This window comes from Jaminaea rosea (genome assembly GCF_003144245.1).
Source record: "Jaminaea rosea strain MCA 5214 unplaced genomic scaffold BDZ90scaffold_1, whole genome shotgun sequence".
Classification (NCBI taxonomy): Eukaryota; Fungi; Basidiomycota; class Exobasidiomycetes; order Microstromatales; genus Jaminaea; species Jaminaea rosea.
This window is the reverse complement of record NW_020289975.1, coordinates 2,579,320-2,593,641: the sequence shown is the minus strand read 5'-3', so window position 1 is coordinate 2,593,641 and position 14,322 is coordinate 2,579,320. Positions and strand designations below refer to the sequence as shown.

General features: G+C 60.0%; 6 protein-coding genes across 6 annotated transcripts; 4 read left to right on the top strand and 2 right to left on the bottom strand.

The window, feature by feature from the left end:
- Positions 1–2,120: 2,120 nt before the first annotated feature.
- Positions 2,121–3,559, top strand: BDZ90DRAFT_229978 (hypothetical protein). The gene is made up of 4 exons (XM_025505295.1): positions 2,121–2,260; positions 2,791–3,125; positions 3,210–3,293; positions 3,426–3,559. The coding sequence occupies exons 1-4, from the start codon at positions 2,188–2,190 to the stop codon at positions 3,462–3,464; spliced, it is 531 nt and encodes a 176-aa protein (XP_025365596.1). The 5' UTR covers positions 2,121–2,187; the 3' UTR covers positions 3,465–3,559.
- A 638-nt stretch (positions 3,560–4,197) lies between these two features.
- BDZ90DRAFT_30244 (FMN-linked oxidoreductase) lies at positions 4,198–5,983 on the top strand. Its single transcript, XM_025509477.1, has 3 exons — positions 4,198–4,530; positions 4,619–5,179; positions 5,251–5,983. Exons 1-3 carry the CDS (start codon positions 4,310–4,312, stop codon positions 5,825–5,827), a joined length of 1,359 nt encoding a protein of 452 aa, XP_025365595.1. The 5' UTR covers positions 4,198–4,309; the 3' UTR covers positions 5,828–5,983.
- Positions 5,984–6,099: 116 nt separating this feature from the next.
- Positions 6,100–7,107, top strand: BDZ90DRAFT_245178 (hypothetical protein; the record flags this gene model as incomplete). The annotated part of the gene is made up of 1 exon (XM_025507493.1): positions 6,100–7,107. The coding sequence occupies one exon, from the start codon at positions 6,100–6,102 to the stop codon at positions 7,105–7,107; it is 1,008 nt and encodes a 335-aa protein (XP_025365594.1).
- Positions 7,108–7,227: 120 nt separating this feature from the next.
- BDZ90DRAFT_277396 (hypothetical protein) lies at positions 7,228–8,902 on the bottom strand. Its single transcript, XM_025509003.1, has 2 exons — positions 8,420–8,902; positions 7,228–8,338 (listed from the first exon to the last, which is right to left on the bottom strand). Exons 1-2 carry the CDS (start codon positions 8,655–8,657, stop codon positions 7,533–7,535), a joined length of 1,044 nt encoding a protein of 347 aa, XP_025365593.1. The 5' UTR covers positions 8,658–8,902; the 3' UTR covers positions 7,228–7,532.
- An 817-nt stretch (positions 8,903–9,719) lies between these two features.
- Positions 9,720–11,740, bottom strand: BDZ90DRAFT_30188 (DAO-domain-containing protein). Its single transcript, XM_025509476.1, has one exon. The coding sequence runs from the start codon at positions 11,676–11,678 to the stop codon at positions 10,029–10,031; it is 1,650 nt and encodes a 549-aa protein (XP_025365592.1). The 5' UTR covers positions 11,679–11,740; the 3' UTR covers positions 9,720–10,028.
- A 119-nt stretch (positions 11,741–11,859) lies between these two features.
- Positions 11,860–14,319, top strand: BDZ90DRAFT_229972 (hypothetical protein). The gene has a single exon (XM_025505294.1). The coding sequence runs from the start codon at positions 11,979–11,981 to the stop codon at positions 14,091–14,093; it is 2,115 nt and encodes a 704-aa protein (XP_025365591.1). The 5' UTR covers positions 11,860–11,978; the 3' UTR covers positions 14,094–14,319.
- Positions 14,320–14,322: the final 3 nt, after the last annotated feature.

Sequence of the window (14,322 nt, the reverse complement as noted above, 5' to 3'; positions counted from 1 at the left end):
GCCACGGTGCCCCGGTGGCGATGAGGATGATGATGGGCAGGGCGAATCAAATCTAATGAAGCTTGGGAGCAACGTGCCAAGCATCGATGAAGCTGACGAGGGAAAGATTGAGCGTGCGGTCGTTACTCGAAAGTCTTGCCGATGTGCGCGACGTGCGCTGCGGAAGTTGGCCTCCGAGCTCACTGTGGTGATGATTGTCAGACTTCAGGGCAATTGCCTCTGCGGCGAGCACATCTCGGTATCTTTGTCTTCGTAGGGGTCGGTACTGCGATGGATTCCGATGCTCATAAGTCGAAAGAGAGCCTGAATGAGCAACTTCATCAGGGCAGAGATCTCCCACATGCTATAGACCGTGTGAACCATGCAAATGGAGAGGGATGACTTCAGCAGCGCTGTGAAGGAGCGCCTTACCTACTCTGCCCCGGATTTATCTTATAGCCGGATGCTGACGGCCTCGCGAGCGCTGCTCTTGCTTGCGGTCATGGAGGATCCAGCGGCTCCTGCACCATAGAAATCGCGATCACGACGAGGAATCAACGCCCTGTTTCAACTTCTTGTCTGCATCATCATCACCCATGGCTTTCTGCGAACTGCAGATGGTCAGCGAGCACACATGAGCTGAGATGATTTTCACTACTGCTCCTGCTCGTGTCTGGGCGCTAGCCACCTACGAGGTCGCACGCCCCCCCTCCCAGCGCGGGACCTCTTCCCTCTGGCGTGCTGTGTACGAGTCCAACGATGTGGGTCCGCAGCATGACAATCCTTCTGCATCTGAGTCTCCATGGTGCCACCAGAGCAGTGGTCGAGCAGTGATCGAAGCCTTGATGGATACTAGCTAACCAGGATTGTCCGGGCAGAGGCAATCTCGACTGACTCTGCAGGCCACATAGATACCTTTCAGTCGCGAAAGCCACAACCGCCCGTTCGTCGACGACGAGCTCTCTGACGCTGGGCCGAGCTATCATTATGCTAGCAAGTGCCATTCGACCGGTCATGGCAGCTTTCAATCAATGACTTCAGGTTCATCGTGCTGCACACGTGATTCGAGCTTTCGCCGCGGCGGTCGAGCGCAGCTGAGGTTTACTACACCGCGACGGTTGAATGCACGACCACGACCAACGATGATGCTATGTTTGTCGAATTGTAGCCGCTCGCGGCCTGTTTCAAGAGTACGATGAAGCATTCTGAGTGCAAGAGACATCCAGCGAAAATCTCCGGACAGACGATGATCTCACAGCAGCTATACCACCGTCTTCGCCGCAGTCAGGCTGCAAAGAATGAGCCTTCGAGTAGGGCCCGACGAAAGCGTCATGTGCTCATCTCTGCGCGAAAGACGATGCCCGGCACCTCAAGACATCGCGGAAGGCTACGTCGCCACGAGGACAGACCGCCTTCGTCCGGCCGATATCCTCCCGCGATAACGACGACGGGGGCGGGTGACTTCGGGCCCGCTGCCGTTGCCTCCAGCTCGTCGGTGATTGTTCTGCGGCACGGGCCGAGCATGGACAGCCCTCACTTCTCTCCCGAGTTTGCCACGGCTATCGAGTTGGAATCGCCAGCCAGCTGCGCCAAACCTTGGAATTCGCGTGCGATCAGGCCGCCGCGCTGATCCCATCAGCCAGCCAGGCGCCGCGGTTTTGCAGCTCCCGCGTGCGGTGGCGAAAGCAACGAATCATCGAGAGGCTGGTGGTGGCGACAGCAGTGAACATCTGGCAGTATCGTCGAGAAGAACATTGGCATTCAATGGTGGTAACGAAGACGTATCGCAAAATATGGGGGATTGTACGTGTGTGTGTGGTGGGTTGAGGAACTAACTGCCTTTGCTTCATTGCCTCTGGCTGCGCCGCCGCCTTGCGGCCTCGACGCCTCGCCGCCCCTCGAGTTGATGCGTTGTATGCGTCTCTGTGTGGCCCCTGCCCGAGTCTACTTCCGTACACTGGCCGAGTGCCTCAGCTCCCTTTCCGACGCGGCTGCATCAGCTTTTGTCGGACGGACAGACGGAGACGGCGCGAGTTGGAGTCGACGGCCAAAGGGCGCGCCGAGTCTCGCGCCCACCTTCGCCCAGTCCCTTCTCTCCCTCCCATCCTCCTCACCACCACCACCAACTCGACCTCATCGTCTCTTCAAGCAACCAATCGCTCACCGACACCTTAGTCACCACCACCACCACAACCCCTCTTAACAACAATGTCTACTGCTACCAAGAAGGCCCCCGCCAAGAAGGCTTCCGGCGCCAAGTCGTCGAGCGGCCCATCCTACCGTGAGTACACTGTTATGCTGTCATCGTCTCGTCTCTTGCATGTACCGAGCGGTAGCGAGCGGCTGGATAGCTCAGGCGGTAGCTATACCGAGCATCCACACACTTCCGTTGGTCTCGAATCGCAACGCTACCTTGGCGACGAGCCCTGGCCGCTAACAGGGGTTAGGCTGGTCCTCGATGCCGACGTGTCGAGTCGCGATGGCCCTCGACGCGCCAGAATCGATGGTACGCCTCGCACACCCAAGCGATCGTCGTCGCACCTTTGGCATCCACGGTGCGCACCCACTGGCCATCGAATGACGAAGTGTTTGGAGCGCCATCGCTACTTCGGTGCCATCGCACTCGAGCTCGCTATCATCACACCCCTCCTCGCGAGGACCGAGCGCGCGCCGCGTGGGGGCCGCCCCGCCGACGAACTTCCACCATCTACTCGACGGCGCAATCACGACACAATCAGCACCCATCCTGACATCAATCACTGACACATCATCGTCCTTCCCTCACCGCACTCCTCACCTCATCACTACCAGTCGACATGATCAAGCAGGCCATCGCTAGCCACCCCGAGGAGGCCCGCGTCGGACTCGGCCGACCCACCCTCAAGAAGTACATCCACGCCAAGTTCCCCGCTACGACCAAGGTCAGCGACGCTCAGTTCAACAACCTCGTCTCCAAGGCCATCCAGAGAGGACACTCTACTGGCGCCCTCAACCTCCCCAAGGGCCCCTCTGGCCGTGTCAAGCTCGCAGCCAAGGCTAAGCCCGCTGCCGCTGCTGAGAAGAAGCCTGCCGCCGCCAAGAAGGCACCGGCTAAGAAGGCTGCTACCGGCACCTCGACCAAGGCTAAAGCTCCCGCTGCTAAGAAGGTGAGACGCCGCTGCTACCACGCTCGCGATGCGATGTAGCAGGACACCTTGCTGAATCGCATTACCTCTCCACGTCCTTTGCAGGCTGCCCCCGCCAAGAAGGCTGCTTCGTCGACAACCACCAAGGCCAAGAAGCCCGCTGCTAAGAAGGCTGCCCCGGCCAAGAAGGTGAGCTGAGCCGTACGCGCCTCTGTCTCCGGGCTCGTCATCATGGGCAGCCCCTGACACGTGTCTTGCCTCATTCTCCCGCCTACCGCATCGCTCACCTCTCAGCGCACTCCTCTCGCTCCTACAACACAGGCTGCTGCTAAGCCCAAGAAGGCCGCTGCCAAGAAGTAAGGAGCTCGTCGACACTACCATGCTGTCGTCGTCACCACATCTTCTCTCGGCCTACCAACACCATCTCGCTCGGCTCACGTGCGCGCCTTCTCCGTCTCGATGATTCCATTGTAACTGTGTCTTGTGTTCTCGGCTTATCTCTTCTCGGCTTCTCCTCTCCCTCACGACTACCGCAACGAGTACGAGGTCACGAGGCGATACGATACGAGAAGTTGACGGTCATCGAGGCATGTACCAGCTCTCTTCTCTACCCATCGCTCTCATACCGCTGGCGCGGCTGAGCTGGCCGCTACCTACTCGTTGTCGTCGCATCGCCATTGTCGCCCAGCACCCCAGGCGCGCTGTACGTATAGGCTTTCTCTTTCCCTCTCTCCTTTGATACGATACTCATTCAGCCAGACGTGTCTGACGAATGACGAGGGCGAAGAGCATGGGCTGGGAGAGGTTTTGCGGCTCACCGTGACGCCCTCTGCGGGCGGCCTGGCGTCAGGGCCCCTTGTCAGCGGGCCAGTCGGTGGGCATTGGTCAGAAGAAAGGAGATGCAGTGGTCCAGCGACCCTGTGTATCCTGATACGCATGTCCGAGTGGTCAGAAGCAACGCCTGTCAGCACGCGCTGACAGTCAGCAATAGGGTACGGTGGCTGACCGCTCGTGACGCCAGACGCGAAACAAGGTGGCGCACAGCGGGAAGGCAACGCCACGGGCCTCCACAGAGGGCGAAGGTGGCACGGTCCTCCTTACGACCGAAGTCAACGCCCGCCCAAATGTATCCATCTTAAGAAGCGGCAGCACAAAGCTATTCCTCTCTGTTTCTCTTCCTTCATCACCAACGCCGCTCACACACCATGTCATCTTCGAAGATCGACTTTGCTCACGGTCAGACTGACCCTGCCTGGTCGGGCAGTGAGCCTCTCGGTCTCAAGCTCGAGTCCTTTGTGCCTACTCGTCTCCATCACCCTCCTCCTGGTACCGTCCCTGAGGACACTCTGCCAGATGGAGTGCAGAGGCCCAAGCTCTTCGAACACCTCGACTTGCCTCACTCCAAGCTCAGGCTCAAGAATCGGGCGTGAGTGGTGCGAGACCATTAGCTGCGATGATGTATTCGAGTCGACCCTCTGACCCGTCCTGCTCCCTGCTACCCTCCACGCTCGCAGCGTCGTCTCCCCCATGTGCCAATACTCGGCCAATAATGGCCACCTCACTCCCTATCACCTCGCTCACCTAGGCTCCTTTGCCCTGCACGGCGCGGGCACAATCATGGTCGAGGCGTCCGGCGTCACAGCCGCAGGGCGCATCACCCCTCAAGACGCCGGCATCTATACGGACGAGCACATTGCCTCACACGCCAGCATCGTCAGCAGCCTCAAGACATTCACTGAGGGACTGACTGTTGGTCTCCAGCTGGCACATGCAGGTAGGAAGGCGAGCACTTGGAGTCCCTTCTACCGTGGAGAGCATAAGCATGCCGAGTATGTCACGAAAGAGGAGGGTGGGTGGCCCGATGAGGTCGTTGGACCTTCTGCTCTGGCATACGGCGAAGGTTGGCTCAAGGCAAAGGAGCTGAGCAATCAGGAAGTTAAGGATGTCGTCAAGCAATTCGTCGAGGGGGCCAGGAGGGCCTTCAAGGCTGGGTATGACTTTGTCGAGATCCACTCGGCCCATGGGTACTTGCTCCACTCCTTCCTCTCGCCGCTTTCAAACCATCGTACGGACGAGTGAGTAGAAAAAGGGCGACCGATGCCGTCTATTTCGGCGCTAACCTTCATTTGCTCCTGTCCATGCACAGGTACGGCGGCTCGTTCGAGAACCGTACCCGACTCCTCCACGAGATCATCAGCGCCATCAATTCTGAGTTCCCCAACAAGTCAATTTGGGTTCGTGTCAGCGGCACAGACTTCGCCGAGAACGCTGGCAAGGGTGAGAGCTGGACGCTCGAAGAGACGAAGAAATTGGCCTCTTCTCTCGCCAAGACTGGCATGGTCGACGTCCTAGACTGCTCAGCCGGCGGTCTCGTCTCCTTCCAGCAGATTAAGCCTGCTCCAGGCTATCAGCGTCACTTGGCAGCTGGCGTCTCGAAGCTCGGCATCCCAAAGAGCGAGCTGACGGTCATGAGCGTCGGCATGCTGGAGGGGGCAACGCCCGAGCAGCCGGGTAGCTTGGCTGAGGAGGTCCTCCAGAGCGGGGATGCCGACCTCATTGCGCTCGCAAGAGGCTTCCTCGGCAACCCTGCCTGGGTCACCTTTGCGGGCGCCAACCTGATGGGGGTCAAGCCTGCGGGCAGCCCGCAGTATCATCGTTCTCACCCGCACAAGAAGAGCGAGGATCCTCACAGGCCGATTCCTAGGGCGCAGAACAACAATTGAGCGTGGCTTAGAGCGCCTTGACGCTCCTCTGTGATAGAGCATAGATAGAAACGCTTGACTTGTTCGCAATACATGCTCGTAGTCTAAGACGAAAAATGATGAGTTGCCCTCTTCAATCTCGCTGGAAGATTGGCCGGTCGCACGGGCCGTGGGAACGATGGATCTGCCGAGTGCCGGGCGCCGTTCAATCTTGTCCCGAAGGCCGGGGCCCCACCTTCTTTCTTCAGCTCCCCACGATCGAGCGTCTCTCACTATTACTCTTCACGCCTAGCATGTCCGCCTCCAAGCCAGCTATCAATTTCGACCTGACAGTAGGTCACGAGCAGCCCTCTCAGCCTGTCAGCTGGAACCGCAAGGACCTCCTCCTCTACAACGTCGCCATCGGCGCCAGCGCCCAGCAACTCGACTACGTCTACGAGAAGACGGACGCTTTCCGGCCCCTTCCCACTTACCCGCTCGTCTTAGCCTTGAAGGGTGACTCGCCCGATATCAATGACTTCGCAACCATGATCAGCGGGCGAGGCGAACTGCCAGGCTTCCCGCAGCTCGACCCCAACACGCTCGTTCATGCTGAACAGACTCTGGAGCTTCACCGCCGCTTGCCCCTCACGGCTGCGCAGGGTGAAGGCTGGCACCTCCGCAAGAAGATCACAGCCGTACATGACAAAAAGAGTGGGCTCATCCTCGAAGGGACAGCGGTCCTTTGCGATCCCGTGGGTAGGGAGTACGCGACTATGGTCTCTTCGAGCTTCTACCGTGGTGGAGGCCAAGGCACAGGTTTCAGCAAGAGCCTGAGCGCTGACACAAGGCCGCCAGCGGGGAGCCCGCCAAAGGACGGACGCAAGCCTGACTTCAGTCTGACGGAGCGTACTACGCCTAATCAGGCAGTCCTGTATCGTCTGGCCGGCGACGCCAACCCCCTGCACGTCGACCCGGCCATTGGACAACGAGGTGGACTGGGCGGTGTGATCCTGCACGGGCTCTGCAGCTACGGCTTTGCAACTCGAGCTATTCTTCTCGCCGCCAACGGACAGGACGGCCAAGCAGGCGCGCCAGCTTCGACATTGCGCCGTATCTCGGGTCGATTCACCTCACCCGTCCGACCTGGCGACGAGTTGAGGACAGACGTGTGGGTGCTGAAGGGTCAATTGGGCAAGGTGGGTGAGACTTGCGAGGTGGCCTTTGAGCAGACGAATGTGACGACTGGCAAGAAGAGCTTGGGAGGCGGGTGGGCAGAGCTGAGGGTCGAGGAGGGGGAGAGGGTTGGGTCCAAGTTGTGAGGCGCAGGCAAGGATCAAGCGTCTTCTTCACGCAATCGAAATCGCTCGACTGTGGCAAAAGAACGAAGTGTGACCATTCGATGAAGACGAAGGAGAGTGAACGAAAGTGAGACAAACAAAGTGCGACGAAGAGGAAAGAGGGGACAGCCGTGCGCTCAGCCCTTGGAGGAGGGCGAGCTGGGCGGGGCAGGTGGTGGTGGTACGATTCGAAAAGAGAGTGAGAAGCGGCTTGGCAGCCAAGGCCGCATTAGCGTCTTCGATGTTGGTGGTCGTGGTGGTATTGAGGCCTACATCGGAGGCGACGACGGGTACGTGTCGCCCCGTGAGGGACCAGAGTCGATGCTGCGAGGACGGAGCTGGTGAGGAGGCTGAGGTTGCTAGGTGATGGTGACGAGAAAAGGAAGCGCAGGAGGGCAGCACGCACACTACTCGCGCAGATGCCATGCCTCGCTGTCCCCTCTCTCGTGACCCTGCGACCTCCCATCAGCTGTACCACCGCTGCCGACGGACTCCTCGTCCGCGTACCCTCTTCTGCCTCTCCTGCCCAAAGCAAGAGGTCCGCGAGACTGACCGTGCTCAGACTCGGTCATCTCCTCGGCCAATTCTGACTCGCCGTCCTGACCATGAGCGTATCCGTACTCCTCATCCTGGTTCTCAGCCGCCTCAGGATCGTTGTACGCCGCACCTCGCCTGCCACGGCCATTGCCGTTGGGCGAGCCACGCTCACCAGCAGCGGCGCCAGCGGCCGCGCCGCCAGCACCAGCAGCGACGGCACGGGCACGGTAGGTGTTGGAGCCGGTAGAGCCACGGTGAGCACTGGAATTGTGCTTCCAGTCGTACGCGCGACGGCCCCAGGCAAAGTGAGGCTCGTTGAACGACTCCTGGTCGAGGAGCAGGAAGGTATACAGACCGAACGAGGTCTCGAAGAACCAGAGGAGCACCTGAACACCGAAAGTGGCATAGGCGAGTGGGACAGCCCAGTTGATGAGGTCACAGACGTGGTTGAAGTCTGCAGGCTTTGGGTAGTGGTAGTACCCATCAAACTGGCAATTCTCGTATCCTCGTAGATCAGAGGCGTATGCGAGGGCGCCGGAGACCCAGAGGACGCAGAATGCAAATTGGAGAAGGAGTTCCAGCTTGACCATGAAGAGGGAGTAGAGGAAGTCGCCGTACCTGATGAAGGGCATGAGCGGGAGGAAGATGTTGTAGCCGAAGTAGATGATGCAGGTGACTGCGGATCAGAGAAGGAGGGGGAGGGTGGGCGTGTCAGTAGGTGTCTTCACCGTGGCGAGAGAGATGCGCGCCTACTCACAGAATCCGAGGACAATCAGGTAGATGAGTGAGCCCCATGACGGCCTGATAATTGGGTCGTGCGAGTTGTAGTAGACAACAACAAGCAAGCACATGATGGTTGTGGCAAGCGCCAAGCCGCAAACCAGCGAGGTGAGGAGGAAGCGGATGACGAGGATGATGTTGGGGTTGATGGCCGGAGGACCATCACGCGGGTCCTGCGCCGGCACGCTCAGTGAGTAGCGCTCTGGGAGACCCATGGTGGCGCGCTACGAGTGGGTTGGATGAGAATGAAGGGGAGGGGAGGATACCACTGACTGACGTCAAGGGTGTCGCACGCGTTTTTGCTGGGCGATAGGTGGCGATGGACGAGCTTTAGGTTCTCAGATGGCCGCTTGTGGCGAAGGTCTGAGCGTCGTGTCTCGCGGTGACGAAGAGGTAGGGCGGAAGCGGAAGAGGAGGAGGAGGAGGAGTAGGCTTGGGGAGTTGGGACGAAGCCCGGCGGATGAGGACTAGGAGGTAGGGGGATGGATGGTTGGTAACGAGGAGAGATCAAAGAGCAGACTGCTTCAGGCTTGCTTGCCATCCAGGACCCACAGTCGTGAAATCACCCATTCATTGGCGGCGGCGGCGGCGGCATTGACGAGCGTACGACGGCGGCGCTCCTGCTTGCCTCAAACCGCATTCCTGCCTGCTGCCGCTCGCGCCCTTCTGTCTTCTGAGAGTGTGCGCTTGACGTAGCTCTTTGCTCTACGCGCTTGCTCTCCTCACACTCGCCCTGTGCTGCGAACCCCAGACTCGCCAGACGCACTGCGACACTCTCTTGCCGTCTCGCGTCGTGTTCCGCGCAGCTCGCAGAGGGCTAGCAGAGGCACGCCGACAGTGAGACTGCTTCTTCGATGACGAGGAGAGCGACCGCGGGGGGCGAGACCGCTGCCTTGACTTTTTGCCGCTCCGCCCCCGCCAGACTCTCGAGTTCGTCCTGTCGTCTACGTGAGGCACAACGACGCTCAAGCGAGCGCACGGCCTGGCTGCTGCTTGGGGCTCAGAACTCGGCCTCCGCCCGATCGTCACATCCGCACCCAGCTCAGTGAGCGAGCGAGCGAGCGAGCGCACTTACGACTGGGTGCGAAAGATGGGCGCTGGCGCTGGCGCTGACTGCGCGCGAGAAGTGCGGGGTGAGAAATCCAGAGGGCGGAGACAGCTCAAGATGACGATGCGGACGAGAAGGCGGACGAGAGCGCTGATGGGCGCGGCTGCTCCTTGCGACGCTAGCAGTGAGGAGGTCGATGAGACAATGACGATGCAAGATTTTGCCCTCCGCTAGATGAGCCGTGAAGCTCACCCTCGCTGAATCCGTTGCCCATCAGGTGAGCCCCGCACGCTCAATCACACGACAGGCGGTGCCTGCTCACCAATCGCGAGAGCGGAGCAGCGGAGCATTGACGCCGTCAAGGTCAAGCTGGTGGCGATATTACCACGGTGGGCGCTATGATCTTGCTGGCTGGGAGCGAGAGAGCGTGGGGTAGGTGAGATTGGATCGAGACAGAGGTTTGGGCGCTGACACATGTATTGCGATGAGACCTGGGCTCAGACAGCATCTGATTCGGTGGTATCAAGCCACGCCGCGTCTAGAAGTCGTATCGACAATCGACGTCCCTCCTTTGCGCCCTCGTCGCTGTCCATCGGAAGACAGCAGGCAAGCCTGTCAGTTGAGCCCAATCTTCATCGCTGGCCTCGGTCGAGAGCAGCGACGCCTCGCCCGCCATCTCCCTCGCGATGCCGCGCGAGCACGTAGCAGCTCGAGCCATACCGTGACCGTGGTGTGAGCCGCAGATGTACAGGTTGGTTCTCCCAGATGCACGCTGAGTCGTAGGGTCTTCATCTCCTAGGCGTCGATCAGTGGCGCCAGGCAGCAGAGAGGCAGGCACCTCGCCTACCGTAGGTACCGAGTCTCTGCTGTACCCTTGAATGCCCGTCCAGATCATCTCTACTGCACCTACACCACCGTCGTCGAGCTTCCAGTCGTCGAATACCCGCCCGCAGTAGGAGCTTAGATGCTTCGAGATAGTAGGCATCACCTCGCTGTCGTCCCAGGTGTCCACCTGACTTTCCTTTGACGCAAATGGGTGGCCTCCGCCTAGGATAAAGTAGCCTCCTGCCGTGTCCGGGCGCTGAGTGAGGTATTCGTAGTCTGACCCTTCTCGACGGCCCAGAGAGTAGGTGCGATCTAGCCGGCCAGGAGAAGAGGCATGAAAGTTGGCTGAGGGACGTACGGAGGAGCATTGCGCCCTGTGCGGGGCGAGCCAGGAGTTCATGCTTGGTAAGAGGGCGGTCGTATAGCCATTCGTGGCTAGAAGCAGTTTGCCGGTCGAGATGGTGCCGCGAGGTGTGGCGACAGTCCACCGGGCTGAAGTAGCCTCGTCGCTGCGACCGCGGTGGATGGCCGTAACAGGCGTATGAGTGTAGAGCTCTAGTCCATACCGCTCCGCGCAGATCCGTAGGATGGCGTGGCAGAACTTGAGCGGGTATAGACAGCCAGCCTCGAAGGTGGCCCCGCCTACGGCCTCCTGTACCCTGCTCATCTCCCTCGCCTGCGTCTCGTCTTCTATCCATTGCACCTGTCCAGGTCCGTCGCCCTCCGTCAAATGCCCTGCGCCTCGGTATGCTTCGAAGGCTTTGCGAGCTCTTGCTTTACGCTCTACATCTAGAAAAAGGGCCCATGTCCTGCCTTGCCACCATTCGCACTCCTCCGCCAGACCCTCTTCCTGGACGACGTCCCGCATCAGCTCGAAGGTCTCGCGCTCGTTACAGAGGATGTCATGCGCTGCGGAGGGTGAGAAGAGCTTCGAGTAGGCCAGAAAGCCGGCGTAGCTATCAGGGCGACAGTGGCCGCCGTTTCGACCTGTTGCTCCTGAGCAGGCTCGCCGCGCCTCCAGGAGGAGCACTCTGCCGCGAGCACCGTCACCTGGGAGGCCCTCTTCGTGGCGTTGCTTGAGGTAGAAGTAGGCGGCTAAGCAGCCAGAGATACCGCTTCCTACAATCGTCAGTTCGACGTCATCAGGCTGCTTGCTCATCAGCTCTGTCGAATGGACGTGATCGTGCCACGGCGAGTCTCGGGCGTGCTCCTGCCAATGCGAGATTGTTGGATGAGCGACGGGGAAGCCTGGCCCCAAATTTGCGAGCGCAGGTGCTGACAAGGGGTCGTTTCGAGTCGCAGTGCCTGCCATATCACCACCGCCGCCCAACGTTCTCGTCTCCGTCGCCGTCATGGTAGCCATCTTGCCCTTCTTGACGTGACTCGAGTGTGTGCTTCGAAGTCGTAGGAAGTTGTTCCTTGCCGTCGAGCGCTCGGGCCCTTTGAATTTGGGAGACGGAGAGCGGAGAGGGCAGTCGCCAGATGAGAGGGCCAAGCGGCGGCAACGGACGGTCAAGTCGAAGCGGGACCAAATGTCTTTGTCTCTCGCTCAATCGCGGGGCGCTTAGCCATCGCTGCCTAATCAGCGGTCGAGTGTTGTACTGAACAGCTTGCCTTTCTGTCCACATCTCCAATTCCATCCCACCACCTCCTCCTAATCATCATGGCGGACGCACCGCCAGCCGCACCTATCGCCGACGCAGCGCCACAGGCGGCGGCAGCTCAGCCAGCTGCTGCCGCTGCGACCAACACGACCAACACCACGGCCAATCGGGGTCAGCGACCTGAGGGTCCACCTTCAGGAGCAGCCAACATCATGTGCAAGTGGTGGGCTCAAGGCTTTTGCGCTCGAGGTGAAGAGTGCTGGTTCAAGCATGGAGTCGTGGCCGACCCACCGCCACAGGAACCTGTGGCCTTGACAGCCCCCCGTGCCAGGCGCCTCACCGCTTCAGCTCGTGTCTTCCAGCCAGCAGCAGCCTCAGCAGCCTCAGCAGCCTCAGCAGCCACAGCAGACACGACAGACGCACCCACAAACGACACCATTCCATCACCACCTATCTCGCCGGACGCCATCCTCGAGCCAACAAAGGAGCAGCCCCAGTGTCACATCTGCCTCCACGACACGCCAGCCACCTACGGACTCCTCGAAGGCTGCTCCCACGCCTATTGCCTCTCGTGCATCCGTCAATGGCGCGATACACGCGTACCACCATCCGAAGACGACGACGACTTCAGCGAGGGCAACAACCGCAAGACGTGTCCACTCTGCCGCAAGCAGTCTCTCTACATCATCCCTTCGTCCGTCTTCCACTCAGCCGGCCCGGCAAAGGATGTCGCTACAGCGCGCTTCAAGGACGTGGTAGCCAAGAAGCCCTGCAAGCATTTCGAAGCTACCAAGGGCACAGCTAGAGGCCCCTGGTGCCGCTACGGAGATGAGTGCTTCTATGCTCACGTGCTCAAGGAGGGGGAAGGACGCTACGAATTCGGCGGCGGATTCAAGTACATGCTCAAGAGAGGAGAAAAGGATCGCAAGGCTAGAGAGCAGCGACAGTGGAGAGCACACGTGGGAGACATGGTCCGTCGCAACCGTCTCGAGCGTGCTATGAGGGCCAGGCGCGGTGCTCCACTCGGTGGTCTGCGGCCTCAGGCGGCGAGGGCACAGGACAACCCAGTCGCTCTTGCCGCAGCTCGAGAGATTGCCGCCGCCGCGGCCCTTCCAGTCGCTCCAGCTGCCCCCGGCAACCGCAATGACCTTCGAGACGGCGGTCTGGACCCTCGCCACGAGCCTGCGACCGAAATCGACGCCCTAGCCATGCTAGCCGTGATACACGCTGGTCTGGACGCGGCGCGTGGGGGCCTGGATCCGCTTCGAGGCTCCTACGAGCAAGGCGACGAGCTCCGTGCCAATGCCGAGGCTCGAGAACGAGCTGCTATAGAACGAGGCGAACCACCCCGACTCGAGGAGGACATTCGTAGAATGAGGCAAATGCTCAACGACGCCCCTGCCATTCTCCGCGGCGATCTGGATGCAACCTTCGGCCCTCAGCCTCGAGTGGACCCGGACCTGGCTCTGCGTGCTATGGCGGACAATGGGCGTCAACTGGCCCTGATCGCTCGGGAAGTTGCGTGGGGCAGGCATCTCAGAGCGGCACTAGCAGCGAACGCAGGAGATGCTCGAGCTGTCGTCGAGAGAGCACAGGCAGAAGTAGAGTTCGAACGTCAGGATCAGCAACGGGCAGGAAGAGACGATCGACAGCCAGACGAAGCCGTCAGACGGCGTCACATAGCCACCAACCGCCGCGTAGCAGTAGCGGAAGCCTTTGATGCAGCCGCAGCGACCGCTGGCCACGCTGGTGCCCCCAGAGCAGCAGAAGCAGAACCAGCGCCACCAGCATCTCCCCCACAAAGCAGCCGTCGCTCGCAACGTCGTCGTGCTCAGCGAGCCTACCGTCGCGAGCAAGAGGCCTTATTCGGGAGTAATCGTGGAGATCGTCCCCGCACCATCTCAAACGACCGGCAACGCCCTGCTATACCTACCGCTGCGGGCACATTCGACGACCTCGACGATGATGCAGACTGGTACGACGAGGAGGACGACCTCGACTTTGAGTCTGAGTTCGACATGCACGGCTTGGGGGACCGCTACGAGCAGCGAATTCAAGAGCTGTGGATGTACGGCTACCGCTTCGATGAGGACCCAGACGAATACGAGGCCATGCTCTACGAGGCAGGCGTCTTTGTCGACGACGGTGGGTGGGATGAGGATTTCTTTTTCTAGGCGCCGGCGACGGAAGCGGTCATGTTGGCTACAGTGATCGACACTCTCGACGATTAAATTACGCATACCTGGCAGACGCACACTGAGCGCCTGTCGACGCTCTCTGGCTATCTGGCTCGCCTTCTCTTCCCTCCATCCAGCATCACATCATGTATTTTCTCTACTCTATGCATTTTCTCTCTTTCCTCGCCTCCCTACCCATCAATGATATCCAACCTCATACCCGTGA